Raw genomic sequence first — 23,311 nt, forward strand, 5'->3', positions numbered from 1 at the left:
GGCGGCAGATCGACCTCAGATCGGTGGGACTCTGAGGCTTGGAAACTTCCGTAGGACCTTGTACTGGTGCCAGGAGAGGCTATGCGTCCAGGACACGGGAAAGAGTGAGACACGGCAGATGCAAAGGAACGGATACTGGAGGAATATATAGTATATGGGACTTAGCCGCTAGAGGAAGTTACATAGGGCAAGTGAGCAGTTGTTCCCCAAGCATGAAGGACACAGCACGGTGGTCCTATGGACCAGAAGTATGGGTATTGAACATGCCAGAATAAAGAAGTTGCAGTTATTTTCATCCTGTGGTTATTGCCGTCTCCTCTCCATCTACAACGAGGAGTCCTGCAAGGACAAATGGGGTCACTCTCAAAGATAACGACGCATCTGCCCACATTCTCATATAAAGAAGTCAGGGGAAGCAAGGATGGCCATCACATGACTCCCCTCTTTTTGATCACAGGGCACCAGTGTGTTGTCAGCTGGTGACCCCTGAGCTGCCATATCTCACTTCCTGTGATAGCCGGAGAAACATCGGCAATTACAGGGACGCTGCATTTCTGCTGATCAGAGAGATGCTGCTCTGATCACCCAGAAATGAACAAGCGATCGGACTGTGCAGTGATAAAGTTCCCTAGGGGCACTAGTAAAATAAATAAAAAATGTAAAAAAAAAGTTTTGAAAAAAAGCCTAAAAGTTCAAATCACCCCTCATTCACCCCATTGAAAATAAAACAGTTTGATATCGCTTGTTCAGAAATGCTTGATCTATCAAAATATAAAATTAATTAATCTGATCGATACACGGCGTGGGGAGAAAAAAATTCCAAATGACAAAATTACGTTTTTTGGGCACTGCAAAATGTTTTTAAAATGCAATAACATAGCATCTGCACAAAAATGACACCATTAAAAATGTCAGCTCAAGTCACAAAAAATAAGCTATCAGTGCCCCAGATCCTGAAAAATGAGAATGCTACAGATGTCGGAAAATGGTGATAAAAGCGCTACTATTTTTTTGGAGAAACTTCTGAATTTTTTTTTACTAAAAATAAAAGTATACATGTTTGGTATTTACAAACTTGTACTGACATGAGGAATCATATTGACACATCAGTTATACCATATAGTAAAGATGGTAAAGAAAAGAATCCCAAAATAATAGTGCAATTGTACTTTTTTTGCAATTTCACCGCACTTGGAATTTTTTTCCCATTTTCCAGTACACTATTTGGTAAAACTCATGGTTTCAATTAAAAGTACATGTGTAAATTTAGTGTAATTTTGGGGGAGGATTTTGTCAAAGCTTCTTTTGGAAAACATACATCAATTTGATTAAATTCCCCATGGAGGCAAAAAAAATAATATTTTGAATTTAAATGGAAATACATTGAGAAGTCATTAAAGAATGAAGATGACAAAGCATCAAATATACTTATAAACATAATACTAGTGATATGATTTGTGCTAAGTACCTTCAGTTTTGCGGATGTGGACCACGTAGCCAATTATCTCTTTTGTGTTTTCCAGCGGCTCTTTCCATGTTACCTGGATGGAAGTTGATGATGCAGTGATGGCAATGATATCTTGTGGCGCACCTGGTAGTCCTTCTGCCCATATTACGGAAAGTCGGGCACTAGCCTGACTAGAACCCGCGGTGTTCTGTGCTATGCACTGGTAAATGGCCTCATCCTCCTGACTGATCCCAGAAATAGTCAGAGAGCTAAGAAAAGAAGAGGAAATTTATTAAAATAAAAACAGTGTATTCCTTGGTAGATAGGGATAGTCTCTGAACAGCCCATTGATATACATCTTCATGCATGACGTCTAATTCTGTGTGGGGTAAATATGGCCTGACCAAAGATAGCTCAATCAATGACCTGTAACAGAACGTCCACACATAAAAGCTTTCAGCAAATTCACCCATGGATATTGCTGCAAACCAGTCAATTTCAGTTGTGACTTTCCACTTGTGTCTTGAAATGCCATTCTGTGCAGCCCTCACCAATCTGGATGTAGAAATGCTAGTCTGTATGTGGCTGATCACATGTACCATAGTTTTCATGTGAGAGAGAAGAGGACACTGTGTAGCCAAATCTGGTTCCGCATTAATCAGTTAAATGGCTCACTTGACCGCTCCTTGGCACTCCAGAAAACAGAATAATAGGCCAGTTACAAACACCAATTACAAAAGACATTTAGTTCGGACCCAAAATATTTGGACAGGGACCAAATCTCCATAATTTGTTCTCTGCCTGCCGCTATTTTGGATTTAAAATAAAACAACGAAGATGCAATTGAAGTGGAGACTTTCAGGTTTAATTGAACAAAAAATATCCTTTGAGATGTTTAGAAATTGCAACTATTTTTCTGTAAAGTCTCCTCATTTCAGGGGCTCAAAAGTAATAGGACATTACTTTACCATAAATAAAATGTTAATTTTTAATACTTTGTATAGAAACCTTTGCTGACAATGACTGCCTGAAGTCTGGAAACCATGGACGTCACCAAACACTGGGTTTCCTCCTTTGTGATGCTTTACCGGCCTTTACTGCAGCGGACGTTAGATGTTGCTTGTTTGTGGGTTCTTCTGCTTTACAATTTTGTCTTAAGCATGTCAACTGCATGCTCGATAGGGATGATATCTGGTAAGTGACTTGGTCATTGCAGAATATTCTTCTTATTTGCCTAAAAAAATTCCTGGGTTTCTTTTGCAGTATGTTTTAGGCCATTGACCATCTGTACTGTCAAGCACTGTAAAATCAAGCTTGCTGTATTTAACAGAATCTGAGCAGAAAGTATAGCCCTGTACACTTCAGAATTCATCCGGCTGCTTCTGTCTTCAGTCACATCATCAATAAACGCTACTGACCTAGCGTCATTGGAAGCCATACATGCCCGACCATCACACTGCCTCCACAATGTTTTATAGAGGATGTACTTTGGATCATGAGCCTCTCCAAGCATTTTCCATACTTTCTTCTTGCCATCATTCTGATACAAGTTGATCTTAGTTTCATCTGTCGAAAGAATGCTTTTCCAGAACTGGGCAGGCTTGTTTAGATTTTTTTTTGCAAAGTTTAAACTGGCCTTTATATTTTTAAGACATATTAATGATTTGCACCTTGTGGTGACACCTCTGTATTTGCTCTCATGAGATCTTCTCTTTATGGTAGACTTAGATACTGAAACACCTAATTCCTGGAGTCCCACTGGGTGGGATGTTGTGAAGAGGATTTTATTCAATAAGGAAAGGATTCTGCGATCATCCACCACTGTTGTCTTCTGTTAACGTCCAGATCACCTGCGCATTCTTTTTTTTGCAGAATGTATCAAGCTGTTGATTTGGCCATGCCTAATATTTCTGCTATCTCTCTGATAAATTTATTTTTTTCAGCCTAATCTGTTTCACTTCCACTGAGTGTTTCACTTCCACTGGAAGTGAAATACTAATCTGTTTCACTTCCACTTCCTTTGATCGCATGTTGTAGGTTTACAGCAACAGCTTCCAAATGCAAATGCCACACCTGGAATCAACTCCAGACCTTTTACCAGTTTAATTGATAAAGGATTAATGAGAGAATAGACCATACAGCTCATTAATGAGCTTTTGAGATAATTGTTCAATTACCTTTGGTCCCTTGAAAAAGAGGCAGCTACATATTAAAGAGCTGTAATTCCTAAACCCTTAATCCTATTAAGATGTGAATACCTTCAAATTAAAGCTGAGTCTGCACTTTCAGCCCAATTTGATTATATAACTATCTTGGATAGGTTTTGTTAAACAGCTAAAATGTCAAATCGTATGTCTCTATCCAAATATTTTTGGTCATAACTGTATGTGCGTTAATGCTGTTGAGTTCAGGTTAGGAGACCTGTGGCCGGTCCGTATATTGCAGTCTGTACTTAACGTGTTAATGTTGGACTTGTGAAACTGGCTTCATATAGAGAAATTGTCATTTATGATGTACCTCTCCCACATTTATAAATGCTTGGCAGGAATGCCCTCAAAACAGCACTAATATGCTACGAACACATTTTACTGTGTAAAAATGTTTAAATACGATTTCAATAGTACTTTCATAGTTTGTATATTACCATATACCAATGAAATGTCCTTAATCCCTTATAGGCAATTATATGCATTTTCTTTGAACACCAATATCTCCAAGATCAAATCCAGACTCCAAAGACAGGAGCAGTCAGTTCCAAATGCAACAACTTAGGCAACATTTCAGGGGAACGCTCCTTTTCTCAAGCCAAGAGATAGCGGTGTTCAAAGAAATGCTTAGAATTCCCTAAAAAGGATTAAGAACATTTCATCTCTATATGGTAATCAACGAGCTATGAAATTACTATTGAAATCGAATTTAAAAGGAACTTGTCACCAGGTTTTTTCCTTATAAGCTGAAGCCACCACCAGTGAGCTCTTATATACAGGATTCCAGAATACTGTATATAAGATCCCAGGCCATTCTGTATAATGTAAAAAAAACATCTTTATTATACTCACCTGCGGGGCGGTCGGGTGGATGGCTGTTTCTGGTCTCTCTCCGGCGCCTCCACTATCCTGTGCAGTCGCCGTCCTCCTGCCCAGCCCAGTGTGCATGACACATCCTGCATCAGTCACAGAGAGGCCTCCATTGCGCTCCTGTGCATGCGCACGTTGATCAAAGTACTGTAGTGCGCACGCGCGGTTTTTGATCTTTTCTTGTGCCTGCACAATACAGTACTTTGCTCTGCCCTCAGCAGGACAGATCAAAGTGCACATGCTCAGAAGCACAATTGGAGGTCTCTCTGTGTATGACATAAGATACGTCATGCACACTGGGCAGGACAGGAGGATGGAGATGGCACAAGATGGAAGAGGCGCCAGACCTAGAGCAGCAACACCCATCGGACTAGACCGCCCCCTAAGTGAGTATTATAAAAATGCTTTTTACATTATACAGAGCGCCTTAAAAAATTCTACACAGTAAAAAAAGTTTTATTAATTTTGTTTAGAGTGCATTCCTCTCATTTTTGTTATGTTTTATGGATAGGAAGAATCCATGTGTACACTCATCTCCTTGACTCCTTTGTAGCATTCACAAAAAACTATTTTGCACAAACAGTTTATACATACTTACCCATAGTTCCAATATTGCTGCTTCCAAATTAGACTGCAAAAAGGGTGGAGGATGGCAAAATAATGTCCAAAACTGGGTATTCTGGGGTGCTCCTGGACAGATTGGGGAGATTCTTGGTTATTCCTGGTGCAGAGGTTACAAGTCCTGAAATTTTCGCCTGTAGAATGTAAGCCCTGTAAAGGCAGGGTCCTTTTCCCTTTGTACCAGTCTGTAACTGTTAATTTGTTTACTGTCGCTTATATCCGTATTTTGTATGCGACCCCTTCTCTTGTACAGCAGCATGGAATTAATGGTGCTATATAAATTAATTTGTAAGTGATGACATATATTGTACGATCACTTTGCCATAAATAGTGGATTTATCTATTTCTTTTCATATCAATCTGTATGGAAAAAAAATTGCACTTTTTCCCCCAGCTACGGGGGCTATTTTAGTCTCTGACTTCTGTTGTTTCAGGAAATGCACATGTACATTAGCAGCAATCGGCTGACTCTGACCCTATCTATACTACTGAAGTATCTAATAAGCGAGTGCAAGAGTGATTATGAAGGGAGCAGCAGGGTCAGCTGTGACATCAATGATCATAAATGATGGATCTAGTGTTATCAGCTGTGTATAGAGGTGTTTTCTGTCATTGTAATCCTGTCTGTGATGATAATCATGACAGGGAAAAGGAAAACACGATCAGACATCCAATAAATGCAATTAAATTTATTCAGAGTAGGTATTGAGAGATAAATACCACGTGTAAATGTTAAAAACATCTAAAGTACCCTTGCATAATCCTCAAATAGAAGGATATACTATTAATATGACAATAAAGGTCGCTTTACACGCTGCAACATCGCTAGCGATCGCCCCCGCTCTCGTCGTGTGTGCGTCATGGGCTAATCGCTGCTCGTGGCGAACAATATCGCTAATACGCGTCACACGCACATACCTTCCTAACGACGTCGCTGTGGCTGGCGAACAAACTCTTTTTTAAGGGGGCGGTTTGTGCGGCGTCACAGCGACGTTACACAGCGGGCCACCAATAGACGCGGAGGGGCGGAGAGCAGCCGCATTAACGTCACTCTCACCTCATTGCCGGAGGACGCAGGAACGCTGTTATTCGTCGTTCCAGGGGTGTCACACGTAGCGATGCGTGCTGCCTCAGGAACGACGAACAACCTGCGTCCCAAATGAGCAACGATATTTGGGAAAGGAACGACGTGTCAACAATCAACGATTTTTGCCATTTTTCGGATTGTTAGCGGTCGCTCGTAGGTGTCACACGCAATGACGTCGCAAACGACGCCGGATGTGCGTCACGAATTCCGTGACCCTGGCGATATCTCGTTAGCGATGTCGTTGCGTGTAACGGGGCCTTTAGTCATACATAGATAACAATACAAAGTATGCTATATAGGTAACAATGTCCACAAAATTATCCAAAAAATAGAAGAACAGGGAAATTATCCCTGGTCATAACAAATCAGTGAACAGTGTAAAATGTGACACAGGTATACTGTTTGAATACAGACATAGCTTAGCAGTTAAGTTGAAAAAGAGATAAGAGGGGAGGTGTTTTAGCCCTTATAGAGAGGATAGAACAAAGAAATGCAGCGGTGAAGCGTTCACCAGGGCACAAAATCTGCCCGGAACCAAAGTAATGGTGAGACTCTCGCACATAAAGAAGCTGAGCTGGAAAGCAAAATAAGCTATGAGAAGAAAGGTATATAACTGTTGTTATACAGCAGTAGATGAGAACAGCCAGGCCCACTGACTGCCCGACGCGCGTTTTGGCTACGACTTCATCAAGGTATATATACTTTTCTTCTCATAGCTTATTGTGCTTTCCTGCTCAGCTTCTTTATGTGTGATAGTCTCACCATTACTTTGGTTGCGGGCAGATCTTGTGCCCTGGTGAACACTTTACCGCTCCATATCTTTGTTCTATCTTCTCTATAAGGGCTAAAACACATCCCCTCTTACCTCTTTTTCAATTTAGCTGCTAAGCTATATTTGGATTCAAACACTATACCCGTTTCACATTTTACACTGTTCACTGATTTGTTATTATGACCAGGGATTATTTCCCTGTTCTTCTATTTTTTGGATAATTTTGTGGACATTGTTATCTATACAGCATACTTTGTGTTGCTATCTATGTATGACTTATTGTTATCAATATATTCTTCTATTTGAAGATTATGCACGGGCACTTGAGATGTTTGCAACATTTACACATGTGGTGTTTATCTCTCAATACCTGCTCTGAAAAGATTTAATTGCATTTATTGGACGTCTGATCGTGTTTTCCTTTTCCCTGTCATTTACTGTAACGATCATGTCCATGTACTATATAGTGTATCTGTACTCCACATGACTATATATATATATATATATATATATATACACTTATGGTTTTTTGAGATATATATATATATATATATATACTTATGGGTTTATATATATATATATATATATATATATATATATATATATATATATATATACACATTATATATATATATATATATATATATATATATATATACATACACACACACACACACACATATACATATATCCATATGTATATACAGTCAGGGCCAGAAATATTTGGACAGTGACACAAGTTTTGTTATTTTAGCTGTTTACAAAAACATGTTCAGAAATACAATTATATATATATAATATGGGCTGAAAGTGCACACTCCCAGCTGCAATATGAGAGTTTTCACATCCAAATCGGAGAAAGGGTTTAGGAATCATAGCTCTGTAATGCATAGCCTCCTCTTTTTCAAGGGACCAAAAGTAATTGGACAAGGGACTCTAAGGGCTGCAATTAACTCTGAAGGCGTCTCCCTCGTTAACCTGTAATCAATGAAGTAGTTAAAAGGTCTGGGGTTGATTACAGGTGTGTGGTTTTGCATTTGGAAGCTGTTGCTGTGACCAGACAACATGCGGTCTAAGGAACTCTCAATTGAGGTGAAGCAGAACATCCTGAGGCTGAAAAAAAAGAAAAAATCCATCAGAGAGATAGCAGACATGCTTGGAGTAGCAAAATCAACAGTCGGGTACATTCTGAGAAAAAAGGAATTGACTGGTGAGCTTGGGAACTCAAAAAGGCCTGGGCGTCCACGGATGACAACAGTGGTGGATGATCGCCGCATACTTTCTTTGGTGAAGAAGAACCCGTTCACAACATCAACTGAAGTCCAGAACACTCTCAGTGAAGTAGGTGTATCTGTCTCTAAGTCAACAGTAAAGAGAAGACTCCATGAAAGTAAATACAAAGGGTTCACATCTAGATGCAAACCATTCATCAATTCCAAAAATAGACAGGCCAGAGTTAAATTTGCTGAAAAACACCTCATGAAGCCAGCTCAGTTCTGGAAAAGTATTCTATGGACAGATGAGACAAAGATCAACCTGTACCAGAATGATGGGAAGAAAAAAGTTTGGAGAAGAAAGGGAACGGCACATGATCCAAGGCACACCACATCCTCTGTAAAACATGGTGGAGGCAACGTGATGGCATGGGCATGCATGGCTTTCAATGGCACTGGGTCACTTGTGTTTATTGATGACATAACAGCAGACAAGAGTAGCCGGATGAATTCTGAAGTGTACCGGGATATACTTTCAGCCCAGATTCAGCCAAATGCCGCAAAGTTGATCGGACGGCGCTTCATAGTACAGATGGACAATGACCCCAAGCATACAGCCAAAGCTACCCAGGAGTTCATGAGTGCAAAAAAGTGGAACATTCTGCAATGGCCAAGTCAATCACCAGATCTTAACCCAATTGAGCATGCATTTCACTTGCTCAAATCCAGACTTAAGACGGAAAGACCCACAAACAAGTAAGACCTGAAGGCTGCGGCTGTAAAGGCCTGGCAAAGCATTAAGAAGGAAGAAACCCAGCGTTTGGTGTCTCCTCCCCATAATCCTATAGAATGTAAGCCCGCAAGGGCAGGGCCCTCTTCCCTCTGTACTAGTCTGTCTACTGTAACTTGTATATGTATTTTGTATGTAACCCCCTTCTCATGTACAGCACCATGGAACTAATGGTGCTGTATAAATTAATAATAATAATAATAATAATGTCCATGGGTTCCAGACTTAAGGCAGTGATTGCCTCCAAAGGATTCGCAACAAAATATTGAAAATAAAAATATTTTGTTTGGGTTTGGTTTATTTGTCCAATTACTTTTGACCTCCTAAAATGTGGAGTGTTTGTAAAGAAATGTGTACAGTTCCTACAATTTCTATCAGATATTTTTGTTTAAACCTTCAAATTAAACGTTACAATCTGCACTTGAATTCTGTTGTAGAGGTTTCATTTCAAATCCAATGTGGTGGCATGCAGAGCCCAACTCGCGAAAATTGTGTCACTGTCCAAATATTTCTGGACCTAACTGTATATGGGAGAGAGGAAGAGAGGGAGAGAGAGGGAGAGGGTGATATATATATATATATATATATATATATATATATATATATATATATAATATACAGTATATATATATATATATATATATATATATATTTATGGTTTATATTTAATCACATACATGTTTAGCCATGTGGTGTGGAGTTTTGCCAATAACCTTTCTATGTTCAACTGTGATGATAATGAGTAGCCTGAAAAGGAGGTAGGATGAATCTAAAGTAGCTTCAGTGACCAGGGTGATTTTTTTTAATACAGATTGTGATATAATAATAATAATAATAATAATTTTATTCATTTATATAGCGCTATTAATTCCACAGCGCTTTACATACATTGGCAACACTGTCCCCATTGGGGCTCACAATCTAGAGTCCCTATCTGTATGTCTTTGGAGTGTGGGAGGAAACCGGAGAACCCGGAGGAAACCCACGCAAACACGGGGAGAACATACAAACTCCTTGCAGATAGTGTCCTTGGTGGGATTTGAACCCAGGACCCTAGCGCTGCAAGACTGCAGTGCTAACCACTGAGCCACCGTGCCGCCCATATCAAAGATAATCTGTGCCAAAAATGTGTTTTATAGTTAAAATGATATTGTTGCCTTCATATTAGAGAAGGTAAGTGCACCCCTCTACCCTGGACTGTACAGTGAGATACACACAGGTCAGAAAAATGAGGCGATGTAGCCACAGATATATTATAGATTCCTCAGTACTGTGACATAAGGTAAGGCTTATTACAAATGGCGGACGCTGATCATGTTGTCCATTAATACTGTGATGTGTTACAGGACATTAAGCTCCTTTGTGCCCCCAGACAGTGCCCCTGTTTGTTCTCCCTTTTGTGTCGGAATTACAATGATCTGTCTGGATTTATCCTATGTATTAGGTAATGGTTTTGATTGATTAAATTGCAAAAAGTATGGCGGCCTTTCATTAATCTTGGTTAACCTTTTCCGTGTGTGATAGGAAAAGCTGGAGACCTCTCACTTCTTGGGTCACCGGACAGACACACAGTCGTTACATGACATCTCTTTTCTGTTTTTTCTTTACCTCGCTTGTTGTCAGTAAACTTTACTTGCGGAGACATTTGTTTTAACCTATTCAGTGCCAACAGTTTGTTCATCATCGCCAATGGACTTTTGAAATGATTCAGTCAAGGGGTTAAGTATCTAAAAGTTGAAGTCAGGGACCCTTCTGGCTGGAGGCCCCTTTCTATTGAAATGAAAGACTTTAATTACCATGGGTAGGGTGGGGGATCAATACAGCTCAGTGCCCTGGTTACTCGTTGCCATAGTGATGTCTCCTGGATACTGGTGCCCCCCTCCATCCTTCATTTCCATCGCCCAGGATTACAACCACCTCCCAGGCAGGGTATGACCCCTGAAACTGGAGCAGCTTATAGCGTCAAGAAGCGAGATGACAAACCTAAGTGGGGTCACAGTATGGAAGAATGGCAATTCCCCGGGGATCATAAGATTATGAATATCCTATAACAGCAATGCTGGATTATTATATAGAGACTATCCCGGCTGTCATGATACAAATATGTTGGACTGTAAAGACATTGCTTTATAACTGAATTTATCAATGTTTTATGCAGAATTTCAAGTCAAAAACCCCCAAAAATTATATTATTTGTATTTAAAAAATAGAAAAAACCTATATATATATATATATATATATATATATATATATATATTTATTTAATTTTCCATATTACTATTTTTAAAAAAAAAGACAAAAAAAAACCCAAGGTCTAATATTTGCCTCATACTTCCTATTCTGTACACAAGACTTCTCGGCAGTCTAAATAGGATTACAATGAAAGATGGCACTACTATATACAACACATAACTCAGGATCCACCAATCAAAATAAGTGATTGTCACAGCTCCCCTCCTCCCCCTCCCTTCACAGTGATCTTTGCTTTGATGACCGCATGCTCATTAAATACTTTCATACAATTAAAGGGAACCTGTCAGGTCTCCTGTGCACCCAGAGCCACTAGTAGTTCAGGTTGCTTATCTAGAATACCTGACTATCAGTCCCAGCATATGCACTGGAGATCAAAATTCGAGAACACTGTATGATCATTTGCTTTTTTCAGAAATAATGTATTCTACATTGATCAACATTTGAAGTTTTTTTTTGTAAGGGGTGCACCATGCCACTAGAACAGTGTTTTACAATAGATTCAAAGTTTATCAACATAAAACCTTTATTTTGCCCAAAACGTGATGATCAGAATTAGAGAACAGCAATGACTGCAGCACAGAGAAAGATTATACCTAAATTTTCTGAAGGTAACAACAGTCACCTATCAGTAGGAAATGTACAGGCCTTTGCTTTGAATAACTTCAGCATATCTGCCGCCACAGGACATCACTAGTCTCTCACACTGCTCTGGTGTGATTTTAGTCCACTCTTCTACCAGTTTGTTCAACAGTTCTTTGACTGTTGTGGGTTTCTTGGCCATAGGTTTTCTATTGGGTTTAGATCAGGACTCTAGGCTGGCCATTTCATTATTTCAATGTTTTCTGTTTCAAGGAACTGCTTTACCTATTTTGCTGTGTGACAGGGAGCATTGTCCTGCATGAAAATTGGTGGCGGATTGGGTGATGAACGCAAGTAAGGAACCACGTGTTGTTGAAGAAGGTTCTGATACACACTTGAATTCACTCTGTCACGTTGCTGTATGAGAGGACCAACTCCTGCTGCAGAAAACATTCCCCAAACCATGACACTTCCTCCTCCACCTTTCACTGACTTCTTAACACACTTTGGGTTCAGTCTTTCCCCAGTTTGTCAACGAACATAACATTTTCCATCAGACCCAAATGAATTAAACTTGCTTTCATCACTAAAATGAACTGTGGACCACTTCTCCTCTGTCCACACAACATGCTCCTCACCAAAGGTGAGACTAGCCTTTTGATTCTTTCTGCTAATGAGAGGTTTGGTCACTGTAGAGTGGGCTTTCAGTCCACATGCTTTTAAACGTTGTGACACTATATGACGAGACAGATCCTTACCCTGTTCAGTGCTGAACTGACAAGCAATGCCAGCTACAGTGTTGAAACGATTACCCATGGAGATTCTCTGTATTATCCTGTCCTTTGTTGCATTTGTCTTTTGAGGATGACCAGCCTTCTTGAGGGACTTGAAAGAGTTTGTGATGTTGTAAAGGTGCAATATTCTTGAAATCACAGACTTGGAACCACCAACTTCTTTTGCTATGGCTGATAGGGTTACCCTTTTGTCCTTCATCTGGACAACCTGCTGCTGGAGGGTTTCAGTCACTTTGGAACGGCACACCAGTTTTGCAAAGTAAGTGTAAACTGGAAAATTAGGCTGCCAGTTAAATAGGGTTTGTCAGCTAATTAAGGAAATTAGCACCAGGTGTCAGATTAACACCAATAACTTGCAGGTATCTGAAAGTGTTCTCTAATTTTGATCCGTGTACTTTTTCATTTATCTCATTTACATTTTAATTATGTGCTTAAGAATACGTTCAAAGTATGAAATAAGCTTAAAATACTGCGACTTTACTCATGTTAGGATTTAATCACAATGACCTAACATTTAGGAAATTGTGTGTTGTTCTCTAATTTTAATCTCCAGTGTACTAGCATACATAAACAGATCTTTAGAAAAAGTATTTCTAAAGATTGTTTATGAGATGCTAATTAGGCCTGTGACTAGTCGCAGGGGCGTCAGTTTCCTGGCTAGTCAGCCTCCTTAGCATGTTATCACGTATCTGAGTGGCTTTGTACTTGTCAGTATTGAGCTTCTTTGATGCCAGGTGTATGCATACAAGGCTTCAAAGATGCTCACTGCCCATATTCTGAAGTTACATGCACTTTTGGACATGCCCTAGTCCAAAAATAAGCCCTAGCTGCGTACGCAAACTAACAGTATCTGAAATAGGGCTTGCGCAACCCTATTTCAGGATACATAACTTTTATTCTACCCTTGCGGTGCTCTAAGCCCCGACTAATTAAATGGTTGAATATTCACCCTATTCTCCCATTATCTCGCCCACTGCTCTGAGTCCTGCACTGCACCCACACTCTCCGTGCTGTATTACCGGTACTGCCAGCCCAAGGATCGCATGGCAATGTCGTGTATGTCTATGCAGTTGTTAAACTCAGCTCAGGAGAGTCGCAGATGATTGCCATGCGATCCATGGGCTGGCAGTACTAGTAATAAAGCAGGACTTTGAGCGGTGGCCAGGATTCTAGGAGAGGAAGGTGACTATTCATTCTTTTAATTAGCCATGCGCTTGCTCAGTGCAATCATCGGAGGTACTCCTGATCTGAGAGTGACAGCATGTATGTCAATACAGCTGTCACTCTCGGCTAAGGAGTGTCGCCAATGATTGCAATGCAATCCTGGTACAGTGATACAGTATAGCAGGCACAGAGGATCAGTACCGTGCAGGATACTAGGTGGGGTAGAGGGTGAATAGCCATTCACTCAATTAGCCGGCACTCCTGATCTGAGAGTGACAGTGTGTATGTGTATGCAGCTATCATTCTCAGTTCAGGAGAGATCTCGAGGATTGTGGTGAGATCCCTGGGCACTGATACAGCAGGTAAATAAATATAAGACACCCCCGGTAAATAAGCCCTAGCGCATTTTTCAAAGTAGAAAAGGATATAAGCTCCTGTCTTGTTTTTGGGGAAACACAGTAAGACCAAAACATGCATATTTTTTTCGAAGTGTTCCTGTTTATATTACCTATTATTATTTTTCAATTTGATGTGCCCTCTGGGCTCCAGCTCCTGCCCATTCTTCAGCCATGTGATCTGAGGTGGAGGCTCTCCTTGGGCCAAGCATGTGAAGATTGCTGTAGTGCCAACAGGACGGGAAATGGACTGTGGGTGTTGAACAAACTCAGCAGGGGCTGCAAAGGACAATATGGCATAATGAATGATCACAGACAAAATATTATGTGAACACCTGAAAATGGATAAGTGGTAAGAGTTTTATGCATGAACGTTTCCACATTTTTTCACGTTATACCCTCAGACTTACAGTAAATATATTTTATTGGGATTTTATGTGATATGCCAAAAAAAAGTAGCAAGTATTTGTGACGTGTAAAGGAAATGATACATGGTTTTCTAAATACTTGAAAAATATAAATATGAAAATTGTTAAGTGCAATTGTATTCAGCCCCCCTGTAGTATTACACCCCAAAATAAAATCCTGAGTTACAATTTGCCTCCAGAAGTCACCTAATTAGTAAATTGTTCTTGTTACAACTACAGCTGTTCTATGAAGGTCTCAGAGGTTTGTTTGAGAAAATTATGGATCAAACAGCATCATGAAAATAATGCTGTGGAGATGCTTTTCTTCAGCAGGGACAGGGAAGTTGGTTAGACTTGATGGGAAGATGGATGGATCTAAATACAGAGCAATCCTAGAGGAAAACCTGTTAGAAGCTACAAAAGACTTGAGACTGGGGTGTAGATTCACCTTCCAAGAGGACGACTCTAAACATACCGCCAGAGCTACAATAGAATGGTTTACATCAAAGCGTATTCATGTGTGTGGATGGATCAGTCACAATTCAAACCTAAATACCATTGAGATTCTATGCCAAGACGTGAAAATTGTTGTTCACAGATACGTCCATCCAATCTCACCGAACAACTAGTGCAATTTTACAAAGAATGGGCAACAATTTCAGCCTCTAGATGTGTAAAGCTGGAAGAGACATACTCCAAAAGACTTGCAGCAGTAATTGCAGCAAAAGGTGGTCCTACAAAACATTGAATAAGGGGTGCTGAATACAAATGCATGTCATATTTGTCATATTATATTTTTAAAATATTTAGAGAGCCATGTATAATCTCTGTTACACTTCACAAATATTTGGTACTTAGTGCTGGTATATCACATACAATTCCAATATAAAACATATATGTATATATATATATATATATATATATATATATATATATATATATATACAGTTAGGTCCAGAAATATTTGGACAGTGACACAAGTTTTGTTATTTTAGCTGTTTACAAAAACATGTTCAGAAATACAATTATATATATAATATGGGCTGAAAGTGCACACTCCCAGCTGCAATATGAGAGTTTTCACATCCAAATCGGAGAAAGGGTTTAGGAATCATAGCTCTGTAATCCATAGCCTCCTCTTTTTCAAGGGACCAAAAGTAATTGGACAAGGGACTCTAAGGGCTGCAATTAACTCTGAAGGTGTCTCCCTCGTTAACCTGTAATCAATGAAGTAGTTAAAAGGTCTGGGGTTGATTACAGGTGTGTGGTTTTGCATTTGGAAGCTGTTGCTGTGACCAGACAACATGCGGTCTAAGGAACTCTCAATTGAGGTGAAGCAGAACATCCTGAGACTGAAAAAAAGGATAAATCCATCAGAGAGATAGCAGACATACTTGGAGTAGCAAAATCAACAGTCGGGTACATTCTGAGAAAAAAGGAATTGACTGGTGAGCTTGGGAACTCAAAAAGGCCTGGGCGTCCACGGATGACAACAGTGGTGGATGATCGCCGCATACTTTCTTTGGTGAAGAAGAACCCATTCACAACATCAACTGAAGTCCAGAACACTCTCAGTGAAGTAGGTGTATCTGTCTCTAAGTCAACAGTAAAGAGAAGACTCCATGAAAGTAAATACAAAGGGTTCACATCTAGATGCAAACCATTCATCAATTCCAAAAATAGACAGGCCAGAGTTAAATTTGCTGAAAAACACCTCATGAAGCCAGCTCAGTTCTGGAAAAGTATTCTATGGACAGATGAGACAAAGATCAACCTGTACCAAATGATGGGAAGAAAAAAGTTTGGAGAAGAAAGGGAACGGCACATGATCCAAGGCACACCACATCCTCTGTAAAACATGGTGGAGGCAACGTGATGGCATGGGCATGCATGGCTTTCAATGGCACTGGGTCACTTGTGTTTATTGATGACATAACAGCAGACAAGAGTAGCCGGATGAATTCTGAAGTGTACCGGGATATACTTTCAGCCCAGATTCAGCCAAATGCCGCAAAGTTGATCGGACGGCGCTTCATAGTACAGATGGACAATGACCCCAAGCATACAGCCAAAGCTACCCAGGAGTTCATGAGTGCAAAAAAGTGTGGAACATTCTGCAATGGCCAAGTCAATCACCAGATCTTAACCCAATTGAGCATGCATTTCACTTGCTCAAATCCAGACTTAAGACGGAAAGACCCACAAACAAGCAAGACCTGAAGGCTGCGGCTGTAAAGGCCTGGCAAAGCATTAAGAAGGAGGAAACCCAGCATTTGGTGATGTCCATGGGTTCCAGACTTAAGGCAGTGATTGCCTCCAAAGGATTCGCAACAAAATATTGAAAATAAAAATATTTTGTTTGGGTTTGGTTTATTTGTCCAATTACTTTTGACCTCCTAAAATGTGGAGTGTTTGTAAAGAAATGTGTACGATTCCTACAATTTCTATCAGATATTTTTGTTCAAACCTTCAAATTAAACGTTACAATCTGCACTTCAATTTTGTTGTAGAGGTTTCATTTCAAATCCAATGTGGTGGCATGCAGAGCCCAACTCGCGAAAATTGTGTCACTGTCCAAATATTTCTGGACCTAACTGTATATACACACACTAACAAGAAAACTGGTAATAATGTTTTGAAGTTTTGACTTCCAGGCTCTATATCTCACCATCCACTACATCTTTAAGCATGAGACTTCCTTCATTTTCTAGACAATCTTCTTGGCTATCTTATACATAAAATTGACTTGCAACTATTTAACATATAATTAGTTATGCGGATTCTTGACATGTCACTGCATTGTTACTGTTTTGCTCTCTGGTGTTAAAATTCATTTTTCTTCCTGTATACTACAAATTACAAACTGTTTTCACATTTCCTAATAGCTCAGTGTTTCATTAGGTTGATTCCCAAAAGAAAGGTCGCTGGTTTAACTTGTGGAGCAGCCATGAAAAAGATTTCCCAAGACAAGAGAAACAGCATCATCCAGCTCATCTATAGCTGTCTCTCAGGTCAATAAAATTGACAAACTGCATCATGTGAGGCCACGACAGTTGGAAGGATACAAATTGAAGTCTGTCCACCATTCAAAAGCCAAGAGGTGGATGTCCAGGCAAAATATTGGAGTCAATAAGTCAGCTCATCACAAGGCCTATCAGTTCTAGCACAACAAACAAGGCAGTGGAGGAGGCTCGTATACTTCATAATAGTGAGATCACAGACGTCCATGCATGTACTGTCTGATGCACGTTACACAAGTCTGGAATGCTGGCCCAAAAAAAAGATGAAGAAGTGTTAACTTCAAAATCATCATAAGAAGCATCAGCTCAAGTTTGAGTATGAAAAGTGGACAGATTGGAAACGAGTTGTTTGAAGCTGTGCGACAAAAGACAATCAATTAGGCTCTCATCGGTGCAAATGGGTCTGGAAAAAATGGAGAAAAAGGGGCTAAGAGAGCGAGAAACTGAAGGATCTGTTAAGTTTAGTGGAGGAAGCCTGATGATATGGGTGGGGTTGCTTCACAGCCAAAGGCGTTGATACTTGACCAGGATTGATGGTGGCCTCAATGCTGAGCTATATGTGAGTATACTACAAAACAAGTTTCTCTGTACAGTCGAGAACTATAAGTATGAAAAGGACAACATAGTGTTCCAGCAGAACAACAACCCCAAGCATATGTCGAGATTGGCAAAGAAAAAGGTTCAATGACAATGAAGTAGAGGTGAGACAATGCTAAAAAATTACAGCATTAAAAAAAAATAAAAAAGATGCTTCAGGAAAAGCACCACCAACGATTTCCTGAAGTGTCTTCTGTAGCCAGAACGCTGGCATGTAAAAGACGCCTTGTGCACATATCCCTAGGGTCTGTTCACACTCAGCTATTTTGCTGAGTTCTAAAGGCCCCGTTAGACACAACGACGTATCTAACAATATATCGCCGGGGTCATGGATTCTGTGACGCACATCTGGCATCGTTAGTGACGTCGTTGCGTGTGACACCAACGAATGGCCGTTAACGATGGAAAATACTCACCAAATCGTCCATCGTTGACACGTCGTTCATTTTCAAAAAATGGTTGATTGTTGAGGACGCAGGTTGTTCGTCGTTCCCGAGGCAGCACACATCGCTATGTGTGACACCTCAGGAACAACGAACTACAGCTTACCTGCGGCCGCCGGCAATGCGGAAGGAAAAACAATTTTCGGTAAACAGTAGAATGAGGTGCTTTACCAAAAAGCTCTATCTTAGTTTCATCTGTCCACAAGATGCTTTCCCAGATGGATTTTGGCTTACTGATGTACATTTTGGCAAACTGTAGTTTACATTTTTAATCGCTCTGTGTCAGCAGTGGGTTCCTCCTGAGCCTCCTGACATATAGATTAATTTCATTCAAATGTCAATGGATAGTTGACGCTGACATTTATGCACCCTGAGCCTGCAGGACAGCTTGAATTTCTTGGGAACTTGATTGGGGCTGCTTATCCACCATCTAGACCATCCTGTGTTGAAACCTTTCATCAGTTTTTGTCTGCCGTCCATATCCAGGGAGATTAGCTACAGTGCCATGGGTTGTAAACTGTTTGATTATGTTGGGCAACAAAGACACAAGAACATCAAGATCTCTGTAAATGGACTTAAAACCTTGAGATTGTTGATATTTTTCAACAATTTTGGTTCTCAAGCCCCCAGACAGTTTCCTTCTCTTTCTGTTCGCCATGCTTAGTGTGGCACTACTAGAAATCCTCCATAAGTATGTTTATGCAGGAGATTGGTAACTCTTTCTTGGAAATAGAAAACTACAACTTGCTTCCACTACTGCTGCAACTATTTAAGGTATATTAAGAAATTAATGCACACAGAAGTTTCACTGATGGACATTAACTTAAAGCTCATTTACACATAGTAATTATATGAATAGCTGTGCCTGTTTGAAGAATAATTGCTTTGTATATTGCTTTGTATATATCCATACAGGCAATGATGATTGTACAAAGGATTCGTTATAACATGTAAAGTTGATTTGTCTATACATAAAAATTAATGGGCTTCTCCAGTGAAGATGTTATTTGTATAGCTTATACCTTGTAGATTGTGGGGGTCTGACCTGTAATGATCAGCAGAACATGCCCCTTTGATACCCATTATTATTATTTTTATTATTATTATTTATTTATACAGCACCATTAGTTCCATGGTGCTGTACATGAGAAGGGGGTTACATACAAAATACATATACAAGTTACAGTAGACAGACTAGTACAGAGGGAAGAGGGCCCTGCCCTTGCGGGTTTACATTCTATAGGATTATGGGGTGGAGACAGGGGGGAGGACCCATTAGAATCCAGCATTAGTAGACACACCAAACCCCTTCTCCATTCAATCTTCATGTGGCTGCCGGAAAAAGCCGAGTACACTGGGAGTGTGCTCTGCTGCTCTATTTTAGCTGGAATAAATATGACGTGCCAGGGGAAAAACTGCCCCGTTCTGTTGATCAGGCCGGACCCCCGCGATCTCTAAGTTGTCACCTATCTAGTGTTTCTGACTCGCTTGGTTGCTGGTTGAAGGTAAACACAGAAACCATTTCCATTTAAATGTCCGGTTGGTTTATTTAGTCTTCATAAACCACGTGGTAAAACAAACTCAAAACAGCCTCCATCCAGCACATGGATACAAACTAAAAATAACAAGTCCATATATCATATATATTTGCAGGATCTGCCTGCCCTAGGTAATGTCCAGCTCTTACCAAGAGCATCACCGCTGGAGGCCTGCACACCTCCACACACAGACACTGAATGAGAGAACTAATCTCCATTTTACCTGATGGACCACGCAAAAGGATGCGGAAATGTGAGCAGTCATTCCCACCCCTCTCTTATGACTGTTCGAAAAACCCAGCCCTGACACACCCTATTAACTCTATCAGCATCAAACATGCTTGCTTCTGGGATTACGTCACTGAGGCTACTAACCTCGATGACACATATCTCCCCACAAGGATTTGTCCGATGGCCCTCTTATTCTATATAATTTATTTTTACTGGAGAAGCCCTTTAGTATTCTCATGTAAGTGGCAGTGATAACTATACAAATATGCAGATAATATTTTTACAGTACATGTAATTGTTGTACTGAAGGAAACTATGGACTTAGGTGAGTGTCATTTTATATTGTCCTTGTGCTAGGTGCTAGGGGAGTGCACAAGAAGGCATTCTGCCCTGGCCAGTGTGTTAATACCATGGCTAGGACAATGAGCTAAAATTTTGCCCCGGGTCAATGAAAACTTTAAGTGAACTGTCTTAGGCCGGGGTCACATTAGCGTATAGCATCTGAAGATTCTTTCATGTAAGAAAAGCAAAGTCAGATGCTATATGCTAATGAAACTCAGCTCAAACTCTGCTGCGACCGTGATCCAAGTCTCATTATTCTGTGATCGGATTGTCTTGCGTGCAAGAATCGGAGCACCGGTGCGGAGAAGATGGAGAGCTCAGTTTCTCCATCTTTTCCATTGTCTGTCTCGGCGTATATCCAATGTTTCACTGACACTCATAGACTTGTATGGGTGCGTTTGATGCGCTTTGCGGAGTCAATTGCTGAATGCTGTGATTGTTTTCTCATGCCGGCATGAGAAAAAAAAATTGCAGTTCTGACGTGCCCCATAGTATAACAGTGGTCCAAGTTTTATCTGATAAAACATTGGATAGCACTCAGCCATGTTATACGCTTATGTGATCGAGCCCTTATGGTCATAGCACTTTCTGGAGCCAGTTCTCTTGGTGCTGTAAGAAAATTGCAATATGTAAATGAGCTTTTAGAGAGCAATTTGATGGAAGTGTCCTTTCTCTGTTCCTAGTACCTAATTAAACCTAACATTTCTCTTATCTCCATTTGCTATACAGTTGAATAGCCTATTGTTCCCCGAGAGCAGCTGTTTCTGTAAGAAGAGGCTGACTGGAGTGTTCTTCATTGAGATTGTTAAAAACATATACCAAAAAATGTCTGCCCCATCCATTTCGATACAGGAAAAATATATCTTTGTTCCGTGTTAGCTGATAGAAAAATATTAAAAATTGAGATTCCTCAGTGGACGGTAGCTTTCAATGGTGGAAGCTTGCTGTTTGTTACTATCTTTTCAGTAAGCCATTAAAATGTATCAACCACTGAGGATTCTTAATTTTTAATATTTTTCTGTACCGTCCATGATCATTACTTTACCTACATGTCTCCAGCACTAGGATCCTACATACATGTGTGAGGGATGTAAGCAGCTCTTTTATTATTCGCCCCATAACAATAGCGTGGAAGCATAAACGAGCGCAGGGAAGAAGATTGATAGCACGGAGGGTGTGCTGCAGAGCAATGTGGGACTTAGTACAAAAGCAAACAATGCAAGCCGTATACACAAGGCAGAATGAAATCTAAAGAAGTTTCTGGTGATGGCGCCTTAAAGTAGCCATTATTAGATACCAGCACACTCAGCATATAAACATGCATCGCTCATCACTGGAAAATTGCAAATGGGAATATTTATTTGCAAGATGCAGACATGACCGAAAGATGCTGAGTAGGGAAGTGGGAGGATACAGTGGACTGAATGCACAGATTACTCCCTTTGTCCATGCCCTTCTCTTTTCTTTCTGCAAGGAATAGCGCTGCTGGGAAAATTCTGAGACTTCCATAGAAGAACTTAATAGGGTCAATATATTAACACAGTCACTGCTGATGCAATCCCGTCTGGCCTTCAATCTGTTGCGTTCATTACTTAGCAGCATTACTAATTTAATGGAAGAGAAAAGAGCAGTGAAACATACAAATGTAATCAGTCTACCATGAACGACCTCCCCTCCTACCAAGACAAAGACAACGCAGAATTAGGGCTTTATCTTACTTGGGTCACTTAAGAATCTCTAGGATATTTCATTAAGAATAATTAAAGGTTTTATTCTGGATCCCAGTGGAATACATTGTAGTGTTTTTTTTCACTAGGTACTATACATAGCTTACTGCTAAGGTTCATATAGCTAAGAAATGGTAAAAAAAATGCACGTTTTGTAGTCTATATAGAGATAATGTTTTTACAAAAAAAATCTATAACTCCTTATTTTCGTATTTCCTTTTTGTGTGTTTTAATTTCTCCTTTTCCTCCAGTATTGGTGACCACTACTGATGAGCAGGCACTACCATGCTTGGGTGCTCAGTACTCGTAACTAGTGATGAGCGAGCACTACCATGCTCAGGTGCTCGCTACTCGTAACTAGTGATGAGCGAGCACTACCATGCTTGGGTGCTCAGTACTCGTAACTAGTGATGAGCGAGCACTACCATGCTCAGGTGCTCGCTACTCGTAACTAGTGATGAGCGAGCACTACCATGCTCGGGTGCTCGCTACTCGTAACTAGTGATGAGCAAGCACTACCATGCTCGGGTGCTCAGTACTCGTAACTAGTGATGAGCGAGCACTACCATGCTCAGGTGCTCGCTACTCGTAACTAGTGATGAGCGAGCACTACCATGCTCGGGTGCTCGGTACTCGTAACTAGTGATGAGCAAGCACTACCATGCTCGGGTGCTCAGTACTCGTAACTAGTGATGAGCGAGCACTACCATGCTCAGGTGCTCGCTACTCGTAACTAGTGATGAGCGAGCACTACCATGCTCGGGTGCTCGGTACTCGTAACTAGTGATGAGCAAGCACTACCATGCTCGGGTG

General features: G+C 40.4%; 1 protein-coding gene across 1 annotated transcript in view; it reads right to left on the minus strand.

Annotated features, from left to right (window-relative positions):
- IGDCC3 (immunoglobulin superfamily DCC subclass member 3) overlaps window positions 1-23,311 on the minus strand; it is a 248,679-nt gene that overhangs the window by 49,516 nt on the left and 175,852 nt on the right. The window contains exons 7-8 of the mRNA XM_075342856.1: window positions 14,307-14,472; window positions 1,469-1,716 (exon numbers count right to left, since the gene is read on the minus strand). Of these exons, the coding sequence (XP_075198971.1) occupies window positions 1,469-1,716; window positions 14,307-14,472 (414 nt within the window). The remainder of the gene's footprint in view (window positions 1-1,468; window positions 1,717-14,306; window positions 14,473-23,311) is intronic.

Source organism: Anomaloglossus baeobatrachus, chromosome 4 (genome assembly GCF_048569485.1).
Source record: "Anomaloglossus baeobatrachus isolate aAnoBae1 chromosome 4, aAnoBae1.hap1, whole genome shotgun sequence".
Lineage (NCBI taxonomy): Eukaryota > Metazoa > Chordata > Amphibia > Anura > Aromobatidae > Anomaloglossus > Anomaloglossus baeobatrachus.